Consider the following 27,933-nt stretch of genomic DNA (forward strand, 5'->3'; position numbering starts at 1 on the left):
TAAAATATGTAGGTATGTAGGAAAACTATCTAGACATACTCGAAAAAGCTATGAAAACTGGATGAAATTGTGAAAACGACTTAAAGTAAAAAAAAACATAAATACATAAAAATAATACGGCTATATATTTAAAATACATAAAGATCTATATATATATTTTTTTAAAAAAATACATAAATATGTAAAAATACATATAAATACGTAATACAGAAAAAACATATAAAAATACATAAATAATATATAAAATACTTAAAAATACATATAAATACGTAAAAAGATATATTTACCATTTAAGATACATAAACATCTATATAATAAACTTAAAAAATACATAAAAATATGTAGTACATAAAAAACAACACATGAAAATATATAAAAATATGTAAAATACTTAAAAATCCAGATAAATACATAAAAAATATGCATTTAAAATACATAAAAAGATATATATATATATATATATATATATAAACTTAAAAAATACGTAAAAATAGATATATATACATACATAAAAAATATGTTTATACATTATATACAACTTTTGACGAAATCTATAGGAAAATCTCATTGTTTGGAAAAATTAACGGTTTGGTGTCATGACCTGCTAAACATATTAAAAATGACTAAAATTAATAAATTAGCCAGTTTTTTTTTTCTATTCAAAATGTTAAATAGTCGTTACTTTTTTATCCAAAAAAATAAATTTAAAACTTTATTAAAAATTCTCTTGTATTACTGTACTATAAAAACAAGTCTGTACAAACACATTTTTTGGATTTTGACTTTTTTAAAAAACTAAAAGTTTGAAAAGATGTTTTGGGAAATCTAAAATTCCTTCTAAAATGATTTTTTTGGCAAGAAGAAAAAAAATGGTTTTAAAAATCATGAATTTGTGACTTTTGGTAACTTTTGGTTTTTTTGGCATTTCATTCCTTAAAAATTGATCAAAACACATTTTAAAGCCTCCTTTTAGTAAAAACTATGAGTCAAAAAGTCATTTTGTTAAAAAGAACTTTTTAGGTTAAAAAACAATCCCAAACACCAATGACGAATCTAGAACTAAAAACCATATGTTCATTCTTTAAAAATTAAATAGGTCCTTATTTTTTTCCAATACTAAAATATAGGTCCTAAAAAATTTATAGAAAATATTAACGTTTAGATAGTTACTAGAACCTACCTTTGGTGTATGTAGCCATGCCCGAATATAATCCAGCTCTCCTCAAGCGTATCCCACGTCAGCAATCATAACTAGGAAATCCTTTGAAACCGGATAAATAAAAACTTTTAAATTACAACTACATAATTAATGGCAAAAGAGAATAACAAAAGAAATTAAAGAAAATTGCAACACTAAAACCCCCAAAAAAAAATTAACTAGATGCCAGATATGCATGAAAACTAACTCCTTTCGCAATGGTTACATGAAGTTAATTAGAAACACTAACTTTCAAAACTAAAAAAATAAGTTGAAGAAAATTAATGATAAATATATCATAAATACGTTTACTAAAACTCATTATATTTATTATCGTCGTGTCGATAGTCTATAATTAAATACTTTTAATCAGTTTGAATATGTGTGATCACACCTTTGAAACATAGTCAAATGTCAACGTGTCCCTGTGTATACTTTGCTGTAATATAACTTGCAATTATTGATTAATTATAATGCCCTGGATAAGGATAGACATCGTTTGGTATCTACAATAAGTCTCTTATCACAAGATGCGGCAAACGGGATTCCTGCCATCTACAGAACTCCCAACCTTTTGGGAATCTCAACAAGCCATACATCATTATTCTAAGCTCTCCTCGAATGTCAACTTTTTAAACCCTAATTACAATATTCATAACACGACTCCCAAGTTCGGAATTCCAGCTCATCACTGTATTTCGAAGATGGTTTTGCAATTACCTTATATAAACAATCCTTCCATACTCCAAAAATATCTCACCCCAGATCAAGAACAATTTGAAGAGTATAGAAGTAATATACTATGCCTGATCAAATTGAAGGATCTCCGGGGACTTCCATGCATGGAGTCACAGGACGGGAGCCGGTTCTGGCATTCTCTGTGGCTTCTCCCATGGTACCCACTGATACCACAGCCAAATTCGACCTTCCGGTAGACTCTGAACACAAGGCAAAAGTCTTCAAGCTTTTCTCTTTGGCAAACCCTCACATGAGAACCTTCCATCTCTCGTGGCTCTCTTTCTTCACCACCTTTGTATCCACCTTCGCTGCGGCTCCACTCGTTCCCATCATCCGGGACAATATTAATCTCACAAAATCAGATATCGGGAATGCTGGTGTTGCATCCGTGTCTGGAAGCATTTTCTCCAGGCTTGTAATGGGTGCTGTATGTGATATGCTGGGACCCCGCTACGGCTGTGCTTTCCTCATCATGCTGTCTGCTCCAACGGTGTTTTGCATGGCGTTGGTGGAAGATGCAAGTGGGTATATCGCAGTGAGGTTCATGATAGGGTTCTCTTTGGCGACATTTGTGTCTTGTCAGTACTGGATGAGCACCATGTTTAACGGTAAAATCATTGGACTAGTGAATGGGACAGCTGCCGGATGGGGAAACATGGGTGGTGGTGCAACACAGCTCTTGATGCCGGTGTTGTTCGAGATTATCAAGAAGGCCGGTGCCACTCCGTTTACAGCGTGGAGAATTGCCTTTTTTATACCCGGGTGGATGAATGTTATTATGGGGATTTTGGTGTTAACTCTCGGCCAAGATTTACCAGATGGTAACCTCGGTGCTCTTCAGAAGAAGGGTGATGTCGCCAAAGATAAATTCGGCAGGGTATGTATATATTTTTCAAACTTGGCCATTGAATAATTAAAGAAAGAATTTTGATGTCAATTTGATACTGAGATTGTGATTTAATTTGTTATCGTTTTTCCAGGTGTTATGGTATGCAGTCACAAACTATAGGACATGGATCTTTGTACTCCTCTATGGCTACTCCATGGGTGTAGAATTAAGTATTGACAATGTCATTGCTGAGTACTTTTACGACAGATTTGATCTAAAGCTTCATCTTGCTGGCATTGTTGCTGCTACTTTCGGAATGGCAAACATCCTTGCTCGACCTTTTGGAGGATGGACATCAGATTTCATGGCCAAAAGGTTTGGAATGCGTGGCCGACTATGGAACTTATGGCTTCTCCAGACAGCCGGAGGGATTTTCTGCGTCTGCCTCGGCCTAGTCAACTCCTTACCTTTAGCCATCACCTTTATGATCCTCTTCTCCATCGGAGCACAAGCTGCATGTGGTGCAACATTCGGCATCATCCCTTTCATTTCCAGAAGGTCTCTAGGTATCATCTCAGGAATGACCGGAGCCGGTGGAAACTTTGGATCTGGGCTGACCCAATTAGTGTTCTTTGCAAACGCATCATTCTCGACTGCAAAAGGGTTGTCTTACATGGGTATCATGATCATATGTTGTACACTTCCAGTGAGTTTGGTTCACTTTCCTCAGTGGGGGAGCATGTTCTTTCCGGCTAGTAATGATCAAGTCAAAGGCAGTGAGGAAAATTATTATGTTTCTGAGTGGACGGAGGAGGAGAAGCAAAAGGGGATGCACCAAGGAAGCATTAAGTTTGCCGAGAACAGCCGGTCGGAGCGTGGAGGGAGGGTGGCGTCGTTTCCCAGCCCACCAAATTCTACACCTAACCATGTTTGATTTATTTCAATTAATCTCGGGACCAATTAGTTTTGTTCTTGAAATATTATATGCAACAATCATGGAGGGATTTGCTTGCTTGGTATATCTAAGTGAGGCATGATAAAGTTATACATATGCATTTATATGTGAGTTCAAGTTTGTAGCCCAATGTGTAATATATGTATAACTTGAAATATAGTAAAGCTTTGTTTCCAATCCTTAAAAAATTTCAATTATATTCTTCTAAACTACTACTAATTTATCCTAAACTACATTAAAGTGCAAAACAAAACTTGAGCCCCAAAACTTTACCTTGGAAGAGGGAAACTACTTTCCGACTTCTAATACCGATAGGTTATAAATTTTGACGGAATCACATTACAGGAAAATTGGGCAATAGTTGTGACACTAACATGGTCATTGCTAATGCCCCTTCTAGCCTCTATGGTGTCACTAAGAATGCGGATGGAAAAAATATCGCTGATAGCCCCTTCTAGCCTCTATGGTGTCACCAATAATGCATTTCATAATTTTTAAATGAGAAATATTCCCTAAAATTAATGTATTTCATATTTAATTTGATAATATTTCACATCTTCCCATTTTAATAAATGAATCATTTTTACGTGTCATTTCCACAAACCATTTTTCATCAAAATGAAATTGCTCATATATACATATTGCATCATTTCACTATCTGGTTTTACCTTTGCATCATTCAATTTGAATCCCTATAAACTGATTTTCTGCAATCCGGTATTGAATGCAAATACTAAACATAATTTAAATTGATTTATAATCTACTAAATTTCATAAAATCGGAGAAAAGTTATTTATTTACGTCCTAATTAACTTAGGTGCATGACTTTTACGGTCTTATACATCCATTAGGCTTTATAGTTATAGGCTTGATTATTAAGCTTTATAGTTACAGGAACCGGGTTTTATAAGAGATATATCTATAAGACACAGTTCAGAATGAGTGGCCGGGCTATATGCCAAATTCAATAAGCCGGTTTTTAACTATACAACCGGGTCCTTTAGTTGTAATGTCATATGACCTGTTCTTTTAGAATAGAACCGTGTTCTATGCTCTGCCTCCAACATCTTCACTTTGCCTAATAAGGGTTATAGCAGTTCTTTAACAACTAGGTCATTTCCAAATAACAACATTTGGTTTTCTGTGTTTTTAACACAAACCTAGCTTCACATTCAAAGAGGCTCATATATTCAATTAAGCCTATGTACTTTTCCATTAAAACTTTTATTTTCCTCTTATACAAAATAGCCTCTTTAGTTATATATTAAAACTCTTATTCGTCATATTTTGCACATTTATGAAGATATAGTTAAAACTTCTTATTCATGAATTTTTTGAAAAGAGAACAACATAAGTTTATGTATGAGAATTGTTAGCCTATATATTATTAGCCCACTTTTTTATGAGCCCTTTAGCCTTTAGCCCATTATGGTTTTGTCTAGCTAGTATTTATATCCGCTTTATTATTTGTAGTCTTTATGCTTTTCATTGAGAACGCTTGTAATTTCTCTTTATCATAATCATATGACAATGTTATCATGGTATCAGAGCGGAGGTTTGATACATTGTTAGAAGCTTTTTGTAGCAGTCATCTGTAGCAGTTTCAAAGGAAGTTTCACTCAAACTGTTGATGTTTTTTCATTGGTAAATTTCGTTTGCTTGATGGTATTCGTTTGTTGTTGCTGCTGATTCGTTGTTGTTGTTCGATTTCTTGTTGTCCGATTGATTGCTTCCGTTGGTTTGTTACTCCTTAATTGTCAACATAACTGGAAAGGATGATTCCCTTCAGTCAATCAGGTTTCGTCTAGATGGAAAGAATTATACGTATTGGAGTTATGTTATGAAGAACTTCCTTCGTGGGAAGAGTATCTGGGGCTATGTAACTGGGACTAAAGCCAAACCCTCAGCGCCTCAAGCTGAGAATTTCGATTTATTGGTTGATGCTTGGGAGACTGATAACTCCAATGCACTACAAATAATATGTTATTTAGTGGCATACATTTTTAATGACATATGTTCTATGTGCCACTATATCATATTTTTTAGTGGCATATTTTATGTGTCATTATAAAAATTAATAGATTTAATGGCACTTAACATTTTATGTCACTAATATTCACAATTATTTAACATTTTATGTCACTAATATTCACAATTATTTAACATTTTATGTCACTAATATTCATAATTATTAGTGACATAATGTTTTAATATTCCATTAAAAGTTCTTTTTATTAAAAATATATTACATAGTATAATTAAGAGTAAATTAAAAAATAGGTCCCTAATCTTACCAAAATCACGATTTTGGTCCATCTGAACATTTTTTGATTTTGAAGACCACGAGTATGAGCAAAGAAAACTAATAAATTATTGGTAGCAGTGGATAACTTCTTTGTTTTCTTTTGTCGGCATACACACGAGATACATATAAATTCGTTGAGAGTGATTGATATACAAAATCATAACCCTAACTAATTCTCTGATACGAATCGTACGCGTATTTTTTACATGTTCATGATTCGTCTCCATTTTCATCACCAAGAGTCGATATCTTCATCGATTTATCTACTTGTAATATCCCGATATCGATATGGAAACTGAAACTGAAGAATTTGGAACACAGTCAGCACAATCGATTTAGTTCCTAATAAGGAGGGAAAACATTGACCGTTCGAGATGGACCGCCGGCTGACGACTGTTTCCTATCTGTTTCGGCTCCTTCTCCTCTCCATGTCATGGTCCTTGTGGCCATTGGTACTGCAATATGTGATGTTTTCATGTTGTTGATAAATTATAAATTTGCTTGTTCATTTGCTTGCTTTTATGAAGAATTATGCATACAATAGGACCGTTTCGATTAATTAGGTAAGTAACCATAGCGTATCATTTGCTTGTTGGATGATTAATTCATCGAACAAACAAGGAAATCAATAAAATTATGCTTGAATTTAGACTTGAATGAATTCATTGTGGTTAACTTACAAATGCGACTATGTTTGTTGACACAAGTGTGCAATGATCTTGACTAGATTCGTTTTTAGGGAGGCTGGGTGAAAACTCTGGTTTGCATTGACACAGTCCATTTAATAACAACAAACATATGCTACAAATTCTATGCGTTTTCGTTGAATGTGATTATCTTCAACTTTTGCATAGTATTTTGCATTTTTATGTGAAGTCATACTTGCAACTATAGTTATTAGACTTATCCAAATGGAAGACTGTTGGAGATAGTGTCTAAGTCCATAACTATATTTGGTATGTACTTGACCCGACCCGGCATGGTCCATTTGGGTTGCACTTCACCCGAACAATTTACGGATAATCTTTTGAGAATAGTATAAGTTATGATTTATTAATATATTATAAGTTCTAATATATTAATATAAAATCATATTATTTAATTAGTGTTGATCTATAATTAATTTAGAGATCAAAAGTATGACTAATTAAATATGGGCTCTTGTATTTATATAGTGTGGGTTAATGCTTATTTGGAATGGGCTAGGCTTGCATGGAAAGTCCATGGATACTCCATGGAGCTTTAACCCATGGATCTCATGGAAATGAAAAGACATGGGTATTAGGGTTTACGTGGATGTAACCCTAATCCACCACACTATATAAAGGAGGCTTTGGTTCTTGAAATTGTACTAGTTGATGTGTGTAAACTAAGAGGGCCGATTTCAAGAAGTTGGTGACTATTCTCTCAAGTTTCCAAGTTTGTGGTGATTTGTGACTTCCATTTGAGGCATCCACATTATTGGTGCTAGGCTCTCAAACTCCAAGCAATCAACTACTACTACAAGGTAAGTAATTCTACTAGTTTTATTTGATTCAAGTACCCCATGCCATGCTTGTTAGGATAAGAACCTTGGAAAAATAATTATTTGCATGTATCTTAGTCAAACATAGATCCAAGGTTTCTAGGGTTGCATGTACACCATAGGAGTGTGCTATATAACTCATATATGTAAATGTGCTATATAACTCATATATGTAAATCCTCATTATATTTTGTAGCCATTGATGATCATATCACTGAAAGTTAAGTCAGTCAACCAAAGTTAACCAAAGATGATCTTCTGAAAGTCATCATAACAATGGTAATCAGTTTTATGTGCTTTCGTCTCCCGTTTTTTCTTATAGACAGTTGATTTGTGTTTAATGTTATATTATTTATTTGATAAACTATGCCTTATTTAATGTTATATTATTTATTTGATAAACTATGCCTTATTTAACTTAATTTTGAATCGTCTTTGTTTTTTTGGACATGAATTGCTAGTATTGATTCGAGCGTATTAGATAACATAATTTATTCAACCTAGCATGGAATTTGGGGAAGAAGTTCATCTGCAATTAAGTTTGAAGTTCTTTATTATTATTTTTGTTCGGTTATTTTTTGTTTAGCATGTACTTGATTTCACATTTATACGTATGTGATATTTACTTGGATATTGGATTCAAAAAGTTTAAAAATATTGATGAAAAACAATGGAATTTTAATTATTTTCTACCTACTATAATTTAATTATTTATATTATTTTATATTATAGATAAAAACTATACAGATATAAATAGCCTAAATTATAGAATCTCATGAGCATTTACGGATGCAAAATATGCTATAATTTTTTTGTAGCAAATAGAAAAAGTGCCACTAAAATCTTAAATTGTGTAACTAAAAGTTGAACGAATTTTTTAATAACATGAGCTTTAGTGGCACAAAACTTATGCCACAAAAAACTTTTCTTCTATTGTGACAAATAAAAAAATGCTACTAAAAGCCTAAAAACCTGCGGCGACAAAAACAAAAAGTTTCACTAAAGCGTTTTAGTGGGATCGTTTCTAGTGACACTTATTATATGTGTCGCTGATTCTCTTAGAAGCCTTTAGTGACATTTTTGGGGGTTTTAGTGGCATTTTTTGTGTGCCACTAAATGATATATTTTTTTGTAGTGAGGTCATTACTTGGATTAATAATTCTGTTACTCAGTCTATTGGTATGCAGCTGACTAAATATGACACATCAAAGGAAGTTTGGAATCACTTGGAGAGAATGTATACTCAGTCTAATTTTGCTAAACAATACCAGTTAGAATATGACATTCGTGCTCTTCAACAAAATGACCAGAGTATTGAAGATTTCTATGTTGTATGTCTGATTTATGGGATCAATTGGCTCTTACCGAATCTAAAGAGTTCAAAAATTTTGAGCCTTACATTGCTAGGAGGGAAGAACAACGTTTGGTCCAGTTCTTGACGGCCTTGTGTTCTGATTTTGAAGGCCTACGAGGAACGATTCTTCATCGCTCTCCCCTTCCTTTAGTGGATTTTGTTGTTCATTAGTTGATTTCTGACGAGACTCGTATCAAGTCTCATGCGGAAAAAGGGTTTAAAGCAACCTCCATTCCAACTTCCACTCCTGCTGTGCTTGCTGTTTCCTTTAATCAGTCTCGACAAACTTCAAGGGTCGCTTATGATAAGTGTGCACTCTGCAAACAGAAAAATCATTGGAAAGCTCAGTGTCCATTATTAGTCAACAAGGGTAAATCTGGTCAGGCTCAGTCGGGACAACAAAATAGGTCTGGTCAATAGAAGTTTCAGCCACGTTCCTCTGGTACTCCTCTTTGGACACCTCGCCCTCTATAGTTTGTTGCTGCTGCTACACCACCATTTGACACAGAATATGTTGGAAACATGCCACCATTTTCATTGGATCCCAAGGTTTTTGAGAGTTTCAGAAAGTATTTGGCCTTTAATCCCACTGCCATGTCTGCATCCATGTCTCATTCTGGTCCTACTTCATCTGGTACATCAGGTATTCCCTCATATTTGTGGATTTTAGATTCTGGTGCAACCCATCACATGACTCCCCACTAGTCATCATTTACTTCTTTGTCACATGTGTCATCTATTTCTGTTATGTCTGCTAGTGATACATCTATGCTGGTTGAGGGTGTTGGGTCTGTTTCTATTTCTCATATCACTCTCCCTGATGTTTATTACATTCCCAAACTTACTTTGAATCTTGCCTCAGTCAGTCAGTTATGTAAGTCTGGTAAGTGGGTGTTCTTTTCTGATTTTGTCTGTATTATACACGATCAACACACCCAGAAGGTGATTGGGATCAGCCGTAGGGTGGGGGAACTGTATGTCTTGGAGGTTCTCAAAGTATCTGTTATTGCTGCCTCCAACATTGATTTGTCTTCTTTTCGTTTGAGTCCTTTTTCGTTTGAGTTTTATCTTTGGAATTCTCGTTTGGGACATGTGTCTGTATCACGTTTGAGTTTTCTAGCATCTAGTGGTGTTTTGGGTCATTTGAAAATTTGTGATATTTCTGATTGTAGTGGTTGTAAACTGGAAAAATTCTCTGCTTTACCTTTAATAAAAGTATGTCTTGTTCTACTGCTCCTTTTGACATTATTCATTCTGATGTGTGGGGTCCCGCACCAGTATCCACAAACGGTGGGTCAACCTATTATGTATCTTTTATAGATGATTATACTCGATATACATGGGTTTATCTTATGAAATGCAGATCTGATTTCATTGGTATTTACAGCAATTTTAGAGCTCTTATTAAAACTCAACATTCGGCTATGATTAAGTGCTTCAGGTGTGACTTAGGGGGTGAATATACCTATAATGATTTTACTCAGTTACTTGCTTCTGATGGTACCATACACCAGTCATCGTGTGCTGACACTCCTCAGCAAAACGGTGTGGCAGAATGAAAACACCGTCATATTATTGAGACTGCCCGCTCATTGCTCCTGTTTGCGCAAGTCCCTAATGCCTTTTGGGGAGAAGCAGTCGTAACTGTTGTTTATGTGATTAATTGTATCCTTACTTCATTAAATTCAGGAATGTCTCCTTTTAAGAAGCTATATGGTCATCTACCAGACTACTCTTCCTTACGATTTTTTGGATGTACTTGTTTTGTTCTTCGTCCTCATGTTGAGAGGAACAAGTTGGGGTTGAAATCTGCTATTTGTGTATTTTTGGGGTATGGTGTTGGATAGAAAGGATATCGTTTCTATGATCCTGTGAGTCATAAGTTATATGTTTCCCGGCATGTCACTTTTTTGGAACATATTCCTTTATACTTGATTCCTGCTACAACCCACATTGTAACGAAGTCTGATCTTCTGCATATTGATCCTTTTGATGAAGAGATAGAGGCTCGAGACCCATTTATGCCACCTGATCCTTCAGCTCATGACACACCCACTTCTTTAGAGAATTCCTTGACTCCCCTTGTTCCTGAGTCTGCTCCTCCGACTGTTGAAATTGAAGATTCACCTCCACCACCACCCCTCAGGAGATCTACTCGTCCTGTCAAGTCCACCAAGCTTCCATATATTTCTTACTCCACATACTCAAGACCATCTGCTTCATTTATAACGAGTATCCATCATCTGTATGAACCTGAATCGTATAGAGAAGTTGTTTTAGATCCTCTTTGGTAGAATGTTGTGGCTGAGGAACTCATTGCTCTTCATCAGACTCATATATCAGATTTTGTTTCTCTTCCTCCTGTGAAAAATACGATAGGTTGTCGTTTGGGTGTAAAAGATAAAAACAAAAGCTGATGGGTCTGTTGAGCAGTACAATACCAGACTTGTAGCAAAAGGGTATTCCCAACAGTACGGTTTTGACTACGAGGAGACATTTGCCCGAGTTGCAAAGATGACGACAGTCCGTACTATGATTGTAGTTGCATCCGTTCGATAGTGGAAGATCTTTCAAATGGATGTCAAGAATGAATTTTTGAATGGTGACTTCCATGAAGAGGTTTATATAATTCCTCCCCCAGGAATTCAGCATCAGTCGGGTGAGGTTTGTCGGCTTCACAAAGCTTTGTATGGTCGCAAGCAAGCCCATCGTGCTTGGTTTGAGAAATTCTCCATAGTGATTACCTCTCTTGGATTTGTCCAGAGTAATCATGATTCTGCTTTGTTTGTTAGATGCTCGAATATAGGACAAATTCTTTTGTCCTTATATGTTGATGACATGATTATTAATGGTGATGACCATGGTGGTATTGAGTCTTTGAAGCATGACATAGCTCATCAATTTGTTATGAAGGATTTGGGCTTGCTGCATTATTTCTTGGGTATTGAGGTAGCTCAGTCTAAGAAAGGGTATCTTCTTTTCTCAGACTAAATATATATCTTACTTGTTTACACGGGCGGGCCTCTCTGAGAATCGGACTGTTGATACTCCTCTTGAAACCAATGCACGGTACTCTCCTATTGATGGTGTTCCTTTGTCTGATCCGAACCTTTATCGCACTGTTGTGGGAAGTTTGGTCTATCTCACAGTTACTCGTCCAGATATTGCTAATGTTATTCATGTTGTCAGTCAGTTTGTTACTGCTCCTACATTTGTTCATTAGGGAGATGTTCTCCGTATTCTGAGATATCTTCGTGGCACTCTGTTTCAGACACTCTTGTTTCCCTCGACGTATTCTCTTGAGTTACGTACCTATAGTGATGCTGATTGGGATGTAGATCGTCATGATCGTAAATCCACCACTAGATTTTGCGTATTTCTTGGAGAGTCTCTCATTTCATGGAAGATCAAGAAACAGGACGTTGTTTCTATATCTTCCACGGAGGCTGAATATTGTGCTATGGCTGTATCTACATGTGAGATTATCTGGTTACGATGGCTACTTGCGGATATGGGAGTTCGCATTTCTTCATCTACTCCCTTGCATTGTGATAACAAAAGTGCGATACAAATTGCGAGAAATTCTATTTTTCATGAGCGGACGAAGCACATTGAGATTGATTGTCATGTTACCCGTCATCGCCTACAGCTCGAGACCATATCGCTTCCGCTTGTTTCATCAACATTGCAGCTTGCAGATATTTTTACGAAGGCTCTATCGGCTTCTCGGTTTCGGTTCTTGTGTGACAAACTCTCAATACGTATTGATATGGCATTGTGAGTTTGAGGGGGGATGTTAGCCTATATTATTAGCCCACTTGTTTATGGGCCCTTTAGCCTTTAGCCCATTAGGGTTTTGTCTAGCTAGTATTTATATCTGATTTATTCTTTGTAGTATTTATGCTTTTCATTGAGAACCCTTGTAATTTCTCTTTATCATAATCATATGGCAATGTTATCAAGAATGAGGTAAACCCAGCACATTGAAGTCAACATGTTATTAAAGGTAAAAAAAAGTTAATTTCTATTTATTCCACAAAATTTTCCCTTCTATAGAATTCAACATAATGGGAAAAACATGTAGATTTATATTAAAATTAGAAGTGTTAAAACAAATTTGTCACTCTGCTCACCTATTTTCCTACCTCAATTATAAATACATGTGTGTGTATTTCATTGTTCTTGTGTATGTCTCAGCACAAGTGTTTTACCAATTGCAAAAGTACCCTATGCACATCGAGTGACCATATTAATAAAACGACATTTTGTCACAAGTTTCCATATATATCCTGCACTTTTTATCTCTATCCACATCTTTACAACTGTTATTCTTATTATCACCATCATCCCTCAATTCAATCAAATAATTATTGAGTTGTTTGAGCTAACGGTATATAAGAGCTATAACGATCATCAAGACTCAAGAACAAAAATGTCAGGTTCTTCTGACCAATCAAGAAGTAAATGATAACTGTAACGCCTGGTTCCTGGTATGTATTTAATTCATAATTTCTTCATTTTTGTATAAAAACTCGACGAGTTGGAGGCCCCAAACTTGTCGAGTAGAGATGGAATAAGACACGGGTTAAGAAGTCTACTCGACGAGTTGAGAAGCCTCAACTCGACGAGTAGGACTAGCAGAATGAAACCCTAATTTTTAGGGTTTTGCACCCTATTTAAACAACTTAACCTCCATAAGATGGCCTCATCTACAACCTCCATTGTCCCAAACCCTAGCCACGAAACCCTAATACACATTTGAGAGTTTAGAGTCATTTTTGTGCATTCTTTGTGATTTTGAAGAAGAAGATACTTGAAGAAGGAGCAAGGACGTGTAGGAGAAGAGTAGATCCGTAGGTCGAGCTTCATTTTTGGTTCATCTGAGGTATAAAGCTCCTACCTTGTCTATAGTGTGCTTATTTCTAATTTTAGGTTGTTTTCTTCATCTTTTGGTCCAAGAATGAGGGCTTTTGGGATTTGGACGCCCCATGTGAGAAAAACCCTTCAGATCTAGGATCTTTAGGGGACTTCATGGCATAAAGGTGCCAACTTTATGACCATGTAAGTCCCATGCAACTTGTAGACCATCTTTTTGGTCTTTTGGACCAAGTGGACCATGCATGCAAGTAAAGATAGGAACTTTACATGTCCAAACTGTCCCTATAGTCCAGATCTATGATCCTTTGGTTTATCTTAGAGTTTTGATGGCTTTTGGAGTTGAATCTAAGCCATTTTGAATTAGGGTTAGAGCTCATCTCTTCTAGGATAGGTCTTATTGGGTAAAGTCGGAAACTTTACCCTCCTAGAGGTGTATTCAGCCCAGATCTGGAATATGGGGCTTAGACTCGAAGAATAATGACTTAATACATTAAGAAAGTTTAACAGACTGAAGAACTCGACGAGTTCATAGAGGAACTCAGTGAGTTGGGTCAAAATGTCCTGATTTTGTAAAAGAAAGGACTCGACGAGCTCAAGGACGGACTCGACGAGCTGGGTTGGAAAGTCTCGATTCTGTGATAGGACGAATTCAACGAGTTCATGAAAGAACTCAATGAGTTGGATCACGATTTCAGAGTTTTTGATTTATGGAACTCGGCGAGTTGATGGGCCAACTCGGCGAGTTGAGTCAACCTAGAGTGTTGACTTGGACCAGGATTTTGACTTTGACTTTGACCAAGTTGACCCTTAAGGATTTTATGAGTATGAAAAGGGTAATTAAAGGAAATATTTTATGTAGGAGTTTGAGAGGGGTTGATTTTAGAGACGAGGTCCGTTCAGCTACTTTACAACATTGAGGTGAGTTTCCTCTTAGTTTGAACGGATCGAAGGCACCAAGGTCGGCTCGTATATGTTATTTAATTAGTAGCTGAGTGTGGGCGAGGCCCGTATCTCATAGCATTATTTGAGTATAGATATAGGACTGATTGATAGATTTGACTATACTTGTTGTCTGTGTGATACTTGTATGTATGTTTAGTAGCTGAGTGTGGGCGGAGCTCGTATCTCATAGTTAGCCGAGTGTGGGCGGGCCCCGTATCTTATAGTTAGCTGAGTGTGGTCGGGGTCCGTATCACCTAGTTAGCCGAGTGTGGGTGGGGACTGTATCTCGTAGCCAACAGAGTGTGGGCGGGGCCCGTATCTCCTAGTTAGCCAAGTGTGGGTGGGGCCCATATCTCCTAGTAGCATGATTATGTGTATGGTATGTTTTAGTTTGGGGAGACTCACTAAGCTTCGTGCTTATAATTTTCAGTTTTGGTTTCAGGTACTTCCGGTAGCAAGGGGAAGAGCTCGGGATGACTGCAGTGCACACACCATTTGTTTAGCATGGGATGTTTTTACTCTGATATATTGATATGAGTTTTGATGTGATACTCTGATGTGGTACTATGACTTATGTTTTTGGAAGAAATGATTTTGATAATTATGGTTCTTTTAATAAATAAAAATGAAATTTTTGGTCATGAATTTTGGGATGTTTCAAGCTGGTATGAGAGCCTTAGTTTGAGGGATTCGGGCACACTCCTGGGTGTGTCTGAACTCAAACTGAGGACTTGGTCTCAATTTTCAAAAGAAAATCATTTTTATAAAAAGGATTTCCAAAAGAGAAAAGGGTAGGGTGCATGCAATCATCCGAGCTCAAGTAAGTTCTTCCAAATTACCCATACAAGTTGTTAAGTTATGATATGCTTATGAGAACTGCATGCTAGATTAGGGCTAAGGATCTAGGAAGGATCCCTTGTATGCCTGTTATATGTGTATGAGCTTATGAACTGCATGCTAGTACTGATTAGTCAGTAATATGATAGCCTGATTAGAATATGCTTGGTTTGGTTTACTCAATGCAGGAATGTTGCTTGCTTTGTGCTTTTAGAAGTTCTAGTTATCTTTAACTAACTAGTAAACGAATATGTTAAGTTACATATTACGAGGACTAAATAATTTCAGAAGGTTAGGTTTAGCTCTATTTTGCAGCTCTCGTTTGAGTCTAACCATTGTAGGGTAGGACCTCTCATTCGAAGAATTATCTGGTCTTAGTGATATGTAATAGTATTCGCAAGCTAGTTAGGGGGAGATAGCATGGACTTCTTATGCAGCTGATGGCGGAGAGTGGGTTGCAGATTACCCTAGTGCAAGCCTATGATGAGATTAGTGTAGAGAGTAGTAGTAGTGAAAGGGACCTGGTGAAGTCGAGGCAGTTTTTGAGGAAAGTACGGATAGATGTGGAAGGTAGTATGTGTTGGGTTTTGAGCATTCTAACACTCCTATGGTGTACATGCAACCCTATAAACCTTGGATCTATGTTTTCTCTATTATACATGCAAATATTAACTATTCCAAGGTTTCATCCTAACTAGCATATTATGAAGTAGCTTGATGTCTTCAAGCTTTAAGAGCTTAGCCCCAATAGTGTGGAAGCCTCAAATGGAATCACAAATCACCAAAACACCTTGGAAGAACTTGAGAGAATATGTATGCACACTAAAATCGGCCCACTCTTATTTTCACACACTTGTGCCAATTTTGTGAGCCAAGGACCCCTTTATATATTATGGAGGATTAGGGTTACATCCATGTAAACCCTAATACCCATGACCTTTCATTTACATAGGATCCATGGGTTAAAAGCTCCATGGACCATCCATGAAAGCTTAGCCCAACCTAAATGAACTTGGCCCATTCCATATACATAAGAGTCCATATTTAATTAGTTCTTTTTGATCACTTAATTAATTCTAAATTAATTCTTGATCAATACTAATTAAATAATATGATTCCATATTAATATATTAGAACTTATAATATATTAATATAAATCATAAATATACTATTCTCAAAAGACTATCCATATAAATTGTGCCGGTGAAGTGCAACCCAAATGGACCATGCCGGGTCGGGTCAAGTACATACCAAATATAGTTATGGACTTAGACATTAATCCAACAGTATGGGCCAGTACTACTGAAAGCAGAGGATCCGTATTCGAATCAAGGAGGGCCGAGATGAATCCAAGGAACTTGTAGTGTGTGTGATCCCTCGAGTTATGATGAGTATTCTGATGTTTGTTATGGTGTATTTTCAGTATGGTGACGCTACGCACTAGGCCAGTGGGCAACTCTAGCGCAGGAGAGGGATCAGGATCGGGATCTGGTGTCGGGTAGCTTGATGAGCAGATGAGAGAGTTCATTTCATTTGAGAACACACGCGGTATATTGGACCAGACTCCTGTGATCTTTGGTACGGTCAAGGAAGGCATCTTGGAGATACTGGACGAGAGGTTGGGTGCATTTTGCACCGAGATGGCGGCCATGCTAGGGGCGCGCACGATGACATTCAGGGAGTTCCGAGCTTGTGGAGCTCCAGACTATCATGGGGCTCGAGACCCCATTTCTAGCAGCAGGTGGTTGGCTGATGTCGCCAACGCCTTCCGTACGAGCCGATGTCCCGAGGGGGACAAGGTCCGACTTGCTTCCTGCCTTCTGAAGGATAGGGCACGTGACTGGTGGGAGGAGGTCGGGTATGCCATTGGAGATGATACAGCCTTAGATGCGATGACCCGGAGTGAATTTTCGGCCAGGTTCAGGGCCGAGTTTGCATTTGTGATTGAGGTGCAACAGCTTGCTAGGGAGTTCCAGGATCTCGAGCAGACGACTGAGACGGTGACTGAGATCACCGACAAGTTCAGAGAGAGGGCCCTTCTTGTTCCGCAGTATGTGGCGGACGGGGAGATGAAAAAGGCCTGGTACCATGAGATGCTGCAGAGTGATATCCGCGAGTTTGTGAGCCGATCCAGCTGCAAGACCCTGGAGGATATGATAGTGAGGGCGCGTGAGAGGGAGATTGGGTTAGAGACGCTGGAGGATATAATAGTGGAGGGCTCGGGAAAGAATCCCAAGGTAAGTTCCTGAGGGAAGGGCCAACAGGGTCGAGGCCGATGCGACAAGTATGGTAGGTCACACGAGGGGACGTGCAGGGGAGGTAGTTCAGGCTGCTTCAAGTGCGGCCGAACTGGTCATGTCAGCAGGGACTGTACTGCTACCACCATCACCCCGACAATATCTGATCTGATTTGCTTCCAGTGTAATTAGAGGGGCCACAAGAGATCCCAATGTCCGAGTTTAGCAACAACAGGACAGGTGGCGGCACCCGCTCCTGCTACATTGAGGATTACTGACGGCCGTCAGGGCCAGGCAGAGGCGCCAGTGGCAAAGAGCAGAGCCTTCCAGCTGACAGCAGATGAGGCATGTGCAGCTCCCGATGTGGTGACGGGTATGTATCCTCTCCTTGTCTATTTATTTATATTGATTTATTGCTTATGTTTATATGTTTCATTATAGGATTGTTCCTTGTGAACGGTATATCTGCTCTAGTATTGTTTGATTCGGGGACTACCCGATCTTTTGTATCGCAAGCGCCGAGCAAGCGATTTGTAGGAGCTCCAGGAGAGCTGGACTGTCCACTTGATGTAGAGATAGCGGATGATAGGACCGTTCGGGTTGCGAGGGTTCATCGGGGATGCACACTTCAGTTATTTGATGAGCAGTTTTATGTGGATTTAGTCCCCATTCCCCTGCGAGGGAATAAGGTTATCGTGGGTATGGACTGGTTGAGTCCTAACGGAGCAGTGATTGACTATGAGCAGCAGCTGGTACGCGTTAGGACCCCAAGTGGGGGAGGGTTAGTGATTCAGGGCGAGAAGCCGCAACATGGGACGACCTTGTGTTCAGCAGCGAGAGCTAGGCGCTACCTTCAGCAGGGTTGCGCAGGTTATGTCGCCTATGTTATGGATACCTGGGATAAGGGTAAGGCGACGGTGGATGATGTACCGATCATACGGGAGTACCCGGATGTGTTCCCAGAGGATTTTCCTGGGATACCTCCGGAGAGACAGGTAGAGTTTAGGATTGACCTAGTTCCTGGTGCGGCTCCGATAGCCAAGGCACCATATCGGTTGGCTCCTCCCGAGATGCAGGAGTTGTCTACACAGCTGCAAGAGCTGTTAGACAAGGGATTTATCAGGTCGAACAATTCGCCATGGGGAGCCCCGATCCTGTTTGTGAAGAATAAGGACGGGTCACATCGGATGTGCATAGATTACCGAGATCTGAATAAGGTAACGGTGAAGAACCGTTATCCCCTCCTGAGGATTGATGATTTATTTTATCAGCTTCAGGGTGCATCTTGGTTCTCCAAGATTGATCTGCGATCGGGTTATCACCAGATGCGAGTCAGGGACGACGACGTGCCAAAAACAACCTTTCAGACTCGCTATGGTCACTATCAGTTCGTGGTGATGCCATTTGGGCTCACCAATGCTCCTGCCGTGTTCATGGACCTCATGAACCGCGTGTGCAGACCGATACTAGACCGGTCTGTGATAGTCTTCATCGACGATATCTTGGTTTATTCCAAGACTCAGGAGCAGCATGAGGAGCACCTGAGGGAGGTGCTGGAGACATTGAGGAGGGAGAGACTTTTCGCAAAGTTCTCCAAGTGTGAGTTATGGATGCGCGAGGTGCAGTTTCTTGGGCACCTTGTTAACCAGAAGGGTATTTTAGTCGATCCGGCCAAGATCGAGGCTGTGATGCAGTGGGAGGTTCCGAGGTCTCCATCTGAGATTCGGAGTTTTCTTGGTCTGGTGGGTTATTATCGGAGATTCATCCAGAATTTCTCCAAGATTGATGTTCCCTTGACCCGACTGACCAAGAAGTCGGTGACATTCCGTTGGGGGCCTGACAGCAGGCAACCCTCGAGACTCTCAGACAGCGGTTGTATGAGGCACCAATTCTGACTTTGCCGGAGGGCGTCGACGATTTCGTGGTTTACTGTGACGCTTCAATCAAGGGTATGGGTGCAGTGCTGATGCAGCGGGGTCATGTGATAGCTTACGCTTCGAGGAAGCTGAAGCCTCATGAGGCGAACTACCCGACGCACAATTTGGAGCTGGGGGCTGTGGTTTTCACCCTTAAGATTTGGCGACACTACCTCTATGAGGTTCGTTGTACCATTTATACGGACCACTAGAGCTTGAGGCACTTGATGGATCATCCGAATTTGAACATGAGGCAGCATCGGTGGTTAGATGTGGTGAATGATAATGACTGTGAAATCCTTTATCACCCGGGGAAGGCCAACGTGGTGACCGATGCTCTTATCCGAAGGCAGTGGCGGCCCCGATTCAAGACATATGTCTGAGGATGACAATTATTACTCCGTTGTTGGAACGGATTCGGGAGGCGCAGGTAGAGGGTATGAAAGAAGAGCACCAGAAGTGTGAGCGTATCGTAGTTCAGGTGGCCTCAAATTATTATGACATCCGTGGGTTGTTGACCCTGCATAGGAGGGTCTGGTTTCCATACTGGGGCGTTGTACGACAGGTTCTGATGGATGAGGCTCACAAGTCGAGATTCTCCATCCATCCCGGGGTGACGAAGATGTATCGGGATCTTCACCCTGATTATTGGTGGCCCTGCATGAAGCGGGACATAGCATGGTATGTGGAGCAGTGCTTAACTTGCAGGAAAGTCAAGGCCGAACATCAGCGGCCTCACGTCAAGATGCAGCCGTTGGGTATTCACGTGTGGAAATGGGAAGACATCACCATGGACTTCATCACAAAGCTTCCCAGGACCGCACGTGGAGTGGATTCGATATGGGTCATCGTGGATCGGTTGACCAAGAGTGCTCATTTCATCCCGATCCAGGAGAGTATATCGACTGACAAGCTAGCTGAGATCTACGTACGCGAGGTAGTGGCACGTCATGGAGTGCCGGTTTCGGTTGTGTCAGACCGAGATGTTCGTTTCACCTCCAGGTTTTGGAAGCGGTTCCACGACGAGATGCGTACTCGTCTTCATTTCAGCACAACTTTTCACCCTCAGACGGATGGGCAGAGTGAGAGGAGAATCCAGACTCTCGAGGACATGTTGCGCGCGTGTGTATAGGATTTTGGTGGCAGTTTGGATATGTATCTTCTGTTAGCGGAATTTTCGTATAACAACAACTACCACATTAGCATAGATCGACCTCCCTTCAAGATGCTCTACGGGAGGAAGTGTATGTAACGCCCGTGTTTCTAGGCTAGGCATTAATATTGACATAATGGTCTAGGTTAACCTTTGTGACTCATTTTGGAGAAATGAAAAGGAATTATATGAATATTATGTGTTTTATGTGTTTTATGCTTAATTATTAAGGTTTAAATAATTAAGAATAAAAATGAGCGTCAAAAATTAAATTTTAGATAAAGCCGATATCTATTAAGAAACTTGTAGTGGGCGTGACAAGGATTACGGATATATAAAGAATACCGAAATCCGAGTTATAACGAAGAAGTTATGACCTGTCGAAGTTTCACGATAAACCGGCACGGTGCCGAATGTCGTAAAAAGTGAGTTTTTGATAAACTACTTTTTAGCCTTAGTGATTTAAACGAAACTCGTAGTGTTCGTTAAACCGAGAGTAGGTATAAAAAGAACGCCCAAATCTGACTTCGTATGAGGAAGTTATGATTTTTCGAAGTTTCAGCTTAGCAGTAGACAGCTAAAAACTTGAATTTTAGATCGAGTGATTTTTAGCCAACACAACCTAAACGAGAATCGAAGTTCTCGTCATTAGTAGTACAACGGTAAAAAGTCTGACGAAAACGGACGTCGGATGAAGAAGTTATGAATTTTTAACGGATTTCCTGTCCCGGTCTGTTAAAAATAATAATATAAAAATTAAACTCAAAATTAGCCAACGAAGTCTAAACGGAAGTTGTAGAGCGTAATTTTACCTACGCGTGCATATAAAGAACGTCAAAAACGGAGCTCGTATGCGAAAGTTATGGATTTTAGAAGTTTTGGCGCGAAAACCGAGAAATTTCGCATAGATAAGCTTCACCCGGAAATGACACGTCACCCTCGCTGCATGCTTGCCACATGTCCGAACCGTTGAGTCACCGGAGGCCAGCTGGCGAGGCGTGTCATGTTCTTCGCGAGTCCGAGGTTCGGTCCAATAGGAGGCTGCCCCGTGTCCGATCTCGGTATGTCATCAGCAACGTGTCCGAACCGAGGTGCTGTCCGAAGCGGTCCAATCAGAAGCCTCCAGCGAGGCCCTCGCATGCGCAGCCATGTGTGAGCCCACGTGCGAGCCTTCCCTGCGAACCCTCGGATCTGCGACGCGTGGCTTCTTCTCATCCGTCCGATGAGCAGCTTCGGACCCTATAAATAGGAGGGTGCGAACCCTCCCGGCTAAAGTTAGAAAATTGGCAATTTTGGCCCCTTTTTCAATATTTTAGCCATTTTGACCTCCCCCGATGCCCCGAGATCATTTCCAATGCCCGGAACACGTCCCGGAGTGCCCGAGAAGCCGAAAAATTTATCTTTTCGGTTTCGAAGCCCGACCCTCGCAGAACCCGGTTTCTCAATAAAACTCTCGGTTTTATTAGAAACGATCGTTTTAGGAAACGCACTGCTGCCCGATTTTCATTAAATCAGGTGAGTGTATAGTCACTTTCACTTTACACATAGATATGAAGTATTTACTTTAAAATACGTGCTATGTGTAAATATATTAATTGTTTATTTGAGGTGACTGTTGAATTGATGTTTTATACAAGTTTTAAACTGTATATATATTTTTATCTACAAATATGTTGGGTAAAACATGGGTAGATGAATTATATGATGTGTGATGAAATAAAAGTGATGAGAGGTATCGATGTTTAAGATGATCTAGTCATCTAGCAGAGTATAGACAACGGCCACAGACTATTTTAGATAGCCCAGTGGAACGTTAGTAGACTTGTAATCGGTACGTATGTTTGAACTATATGTTCATTAGGTATTTTTGAACTATGTGTTCATCCATTAGTTCTTCCTGTTGATACTATTACGTGTTGGGGTATGGGAGCGTACGGGAGTACTTTATCAGTATCTTCCGTATACTTTTATTTGGAAGAGCTTTGGAGTCTTTGTTCTTTTATGAAGTGATCGGACGAGCTTCATGAGTTAGTGATATAGATCATGAGTTAAATAGTGGGTGTGTGATGAAAAGTGAGTTGGATAGATGAGATGATCAGTGATATAGATCATGAGTTGAAAGTGAGTGGTGAAATATGGGAAAAGCTTTTACCCAAATGTTGGCGTGAGTGGTGCAATATGAGAAAAGCCCTTACCCAACGTTGATCCCCGTCATTCAGCAGAGTAGGGATGACAACCATGGACTGTTCTAGACGGTTTGCGGAACACTAGCAGTCTCGCAACCTGTAGGTGTTAATGGACTTGAGTGTTCATTCGCTGTACTCTAAAACCCCCGTCATTCAGCAGAGTATGGATGACAACCATGGACTGTTTTGACGGTCTGTGGAACACTAGCAGGCTCATAACCTGTAAGTGTTAATGGACTTAAGTGTTCATTCGCTATACTCTATTCCCCTCATGAGTGCCTTTAGGGCATGTAAGGCTGGGGAAACCCCTTAAGTATGTTCATCAGCTGTATGGAAAACCCATTGACATGTATTGCGGGGGGGGGGGGGGGAGGGGGGGGGGGAACTCCAGTGGGAAATACCGTCGATGAATAAGAGCTATTGACTAGCACATGGCGACGATGTGACTTCGTGCCTATTTGGCATAAATTGTTGAAGGAAAGCAATGCTGTCACCTTGTTGGTTGTTTTATGTTAGGATGTCTTGTTTGACATAACTTGCTGAGGGAAAGCAATGTTGTTACCCCGATGTTTGTTTTATTTGACATAACTTGCTGAGGAACTCCCAAAGCAATGTTGTCGCCCCTAGTGATAATCCTTAGGCTAGGTCCCTTATGATAGTTGTTTTAGGGACGTAAAGTGAGGATAATGGGAATGGGTAATTAGGGTTATTTTGGTTGATGGAATTAATAAATTTATTGTTGATTGAGAACTTAATAAGTTTATTATTTATTGTGGGTTGAAAACCCAATATGCTCACTAGGCTCCCAAGCCTGACCCACTCAGTTTAATTGTATCACAGGTATCGATACGAAGTTGCTTTACACTGAGAGATTAAAAGCGAAGTAGATCACTAGTGTAAATGAATGTAAGTTTTGTTTATGCTTATGTTTTTGTATTGACAATGACATCCCAATGGTTTAAGTGAATGAAATACATTTCTTCGGAAATGATTTGATAACATATTTATCATGTTTTTCTGGGAACAAATTCCGCAACACTTTTAATCAAATGATTACTCTGAAATTATTTTAAAAGTATAAATTAAACCGGTCTTTTCTGGCCGTGAAATTGGGGATGTCATAGTTGGTATCAGAGCATTAGTTTAAGCGAACTAAGAAATTATAGGATTTCTAGACTTAAACTTAGAATGCTAAGTGATGATTGTGAGATGAGTGTCTACCATATTTTAGACACGAGCACTTGTTTATTTTAGGAAGGATGCCTAAAATGCTTTTATGTGCTAAATGTTTTGTGTTATAGCTATAATGATGCTATTATTTGTTCGGATCTATGGTCTGTTGCCGACCGGATCTGGAAACCTTATGTGTGTAGGATTCTAAGCGTATGATTACGAGATTAGAACTAACATGTAAACGTTTCGAAGTGATAAGGAGATTTATACGTCTATCGTAAATAAAGCTTTCCTATCTTGAATTCTCGCCTGGTACACCGAACGTCTGCTTGGGTGTACAAAACGTTATGGTGAAGACTCGTAGAGAATTGAGTAGATGGAGGAAATGAAAAGCTTATGATAGTGAATGATACCTATCAGAAGATATCGTAAGAGTGGTATCTTGTCTTAGAATATGTTTGATAAAATAATGAAACGTTTAAAGGAGTATGGTACGTCTGAAGTACACCTTCGATTGGCAGGATGATGGAACGATTGGTGTAATTCCTGAAGTTGTCCCATCATTTGGAATTTCCATCACCAACCAAGTTGAAGTAGAATTGATGACTGAAGATACGCATGAAAGAAGTCCTAGTAGAGTCTAGGAAAATTTTATGATTAATTGGACACATTCGTATGTGTTAAATTGTTTTGTATTTTAGGACTTGGGGACTGTGAGATAGTACTTGGGACGAGTATGAGTAGGTGTGAATAGTAGTAGAGATCTATACTACTGGAAGCACAGGACTCACACTTGGATCAGGGAAAGTCACAAGGTTACCAAGGAACTCGTAATTGATTCTGTCTTATTCTAGTCTGTCGTTACCATTGTTTCGGTAATGACTAAGAAGATGATTGTTATTCCGACCCTAGTGGTCATATCAAATTGAGTCCGACTACGATGAGTTTGTTATGTGGTTCAGAGAACCAAGTTCGATGTAGCAGTTGACTTAAGCCGAATTGAAGTAAAGGTTGATCAAAGCGATCAATAGAAGTATCGCGTTAGTTGTTAAAGAAGTTGGGTTAGGTTGTATTCTGACCCAAAGGGATGAAGTGATAGCGTATGCATTGAGGCAACGACGCTGGCTAGAGTTACTCAAGGACTACGTCTGTGAGATACTTTACCACCCTGGTAAAGCAAGTATTGTTGCTAATGCTCTCAGTCGGAAGGTGAATCTTGAAAGGAAGAGGCCAAGAGCGTTGAGAATTGAAGTTGTCTCTACAAATGGGAAGTATAAAAGAAAGCTCAGGAGGAAGCTTTAGAGAAAAATGACCGAAAGGAGGAACGTTTGGGATAAAACGTTGGTGTTTGATACAAACGGTCAAAGACTGAAGGTATTCAAAGGTAGGATTTGGGTACCTAGGATGGGAGGAGTAAGAGGTCTTCTGATGGAAGAAGCTCACAAGACCATGTACTCGATTCATCCCGGCAGTACGAAAATGTATAGGGATCTAAAACCCTATTACTGGTAGCCGATGATGAAGCTCGATGTTGCTAAAGTATGTGGCCGAGTGTGTAACATGTGCTAGGGTTAAGGCACAACATCAGAAACCGTATGGGAGTTTAGAACCTTTGCCTGTACCCATGGGTAAATGGGAAGATATCACATGGATTTTGTGACTAAACTGCCCAGAACAAGGAACGGTCACGACATGATTTGGGTGGTCGTTGATCGCTTCACTAAGAGTACGCATTTCATAGCAGCCAACGAGAAATGGTCTCTGGATAAACTTGTGAATTCTTAGGTGAAGGAAATTGTAAGGCTTCACGGTGTTTCGTTAACGATTGTATCCAATCGTGACAACCGTTTTACCTCAAGGTTTTGGAGGAGTCTGTAAGAGGAATTGGGTACCAAGTTGTGTTTGAATACGACTTACCATCCACAAACCGATGGTCAGAGCGAATAAACGATTCAAACGTTGAAGGATATGCTAAGAACCTGTACCCTGGAATTCCAAGGTAACTGGGATGAATATTTGCCTTTAGTAGAATTTTTCTAGGGTAATAGTTTCCACTCAAGCATCAAGATGGCACCTTATCACGCTTTTTATGGGGAAAAGTGTCGAATGCCGTCATGTTGGCTGGAAGCTGAGGAAAAGCAGTTTATGGGACTTGAAATAGTCCATCAGACTGCTGAAAAGTTGAAAGTGATTAGGGAAAGGAGGTTAGATGCTCAAAAGAGCTATGCTGACAATAAAAGACAACCGATATCATTTGAAGTTGGAGATTTGGTTTTACTTAAAGTCTCGCCGTGGAAAGGACTTATAAGGTTTGGTAGAAGGGGAAAATTGAGTCCAAGGTTTATTGGACCATTTAAAGTTCTTCTGAGAATCGGGAATCAAGCTTACAAGCTAGAATTACCGGAAGAACTAGAGGGTATTCATAACACTTTTCGTGTGTGTTATTTAAGAAAATTTACGAGAGATGTGCCCGACATAATTCCCATTTCTGAATTAAGGTTGGATGAAAACAAGAGGTTGATTGAAGAACTTGAGGCAATCGTTGACCGTAAGACTAAGGAGTTGTGACACAAAGTGGTCAATTTAGTGCTTGTGCATTGGAAACATACGAATGGGCCAAATCTCACATGGGAAACGGAGAGTGACATGATGAGTCGCTACCCGTATTTGTTTGCTGATGTGTGATTCCGGGGACGGAATCATCCTAAGGGGGAGAGAGTTGTAACGCCCGTGTTTCTAGGCTAGGCATTAATATTGACATAATGGTCTAGGTTAACCTTTGTGACTCATTTTGGAGAAATGAAAAGGAATTATGTGAATATTATGTGTTTTATGTGTTTTATGCTTAATTATTAAGGTTTAAATAATTAAGAATAAAAATGAGCGTCAAAAATTAAATTTTAGATAAAGCCGATATCTATTAAGAAACTTGTAGTGGGCGTGACAAGGATTACGGATATATAAAGAATACCGAAATCCGAGTTATAACGAAGAAGTTATGACCTGTCGAAGTTTCACGATAAACCGGCACGGTGCCGAATGTCGTAAAAAGTGATTTTTTGATAAACTACTTTTTAGCCTTAGTGATCTAAACGAAACTCGTAGTGTTCGTTAAACCGAGAGTAGGTATAAAAAGAACGCCCAAATCTGACTTCGTATGAGGAAGTTATGATTTTTCGAAGTTTCAGCTTAGCAGTAGACAGCTAAAAACTCGAATTTTAGATCGAGTGATTTTTAGCCGACACAACCTAAACGAGAATCGAAGGTCTCGTCATTAGTAGTACAACGGTAAAAAGTCTGACGAAAACGGACGTCGGATGAAGAAGTTATGAATTTTTAACGGATTTCCTGTCCCGGTCTGTTAAAAATAATAATATAAAAATTAAAGTCAAAATTAGCCGACAAAGTCTAAACGGAAGTTGTAGAGCGTAATTTTACCTATGCGTGCATATAAAGAACGTCAAAAACGGAGCTCGTATGCGAAAGTTATGGATTTTAGAAGTTTTGGCGCGAAAACCGAGAAATTTCGCATAGATAAGCTTCACCCGGAAATGCCACGTCACCCTCGCTGCATGCTTGCCACGTGTCCGAACTGCTGAGTCACCGGAGGCCAGCTGGCGAGGCGTGTCATGTTCTTCGCGAGTCCGAGGTTCGGTCCAATAGGAGGCTGCCCCGTGTCCGATCTCGGTGTGCCATCAGCAACGTG

General features: G+C 39.4%; 1 protein-coding gene across 1 annotated transcript; it reads left to right on the plus strand.

Annotated features, from left to right (window-relative positions):
* Positions 1–1,971: 1,971 nt before the first annotated feature.
* LOC145119687 (high affinity nitrate transporter 2.4-like) lies at positions 1,972–3,880 on the plus strand. Its single transcript, XM_079055389.1, has 2 exons — positions 1,972–2,813; positions 2,917–3,880. Exons 1-2 carry the CDS (start codon positions 2,001–2,003, stop codon positions 3,697–3,699), a joined length of 1,596 nt encoding a protein of 531 aa, XP_078911515.1. The 5' UTR covers positions 1,972–2,000; the 3' UTR covers positions 3,700–3,880.
* The last annotated feature ends 24,053 nt before the right edge of the window (positions 3,881–27,933 follow it).

The sequence above is a fragment of the Lactuca virosa genome, chromosome 6, assembly GCF_052849685.1.
Source record: "Lactuca virosa cultivar CGN04683 chromosome 6, Lactuca_virosa_CGN04683_v6, whole genome shotgun sequence".
NCBI lineage: Eukaryota > Viridiplantae > Streptophyta > Magnoliopsida > Asterales > Asteraceae > Lactuca > Lactuca virosa.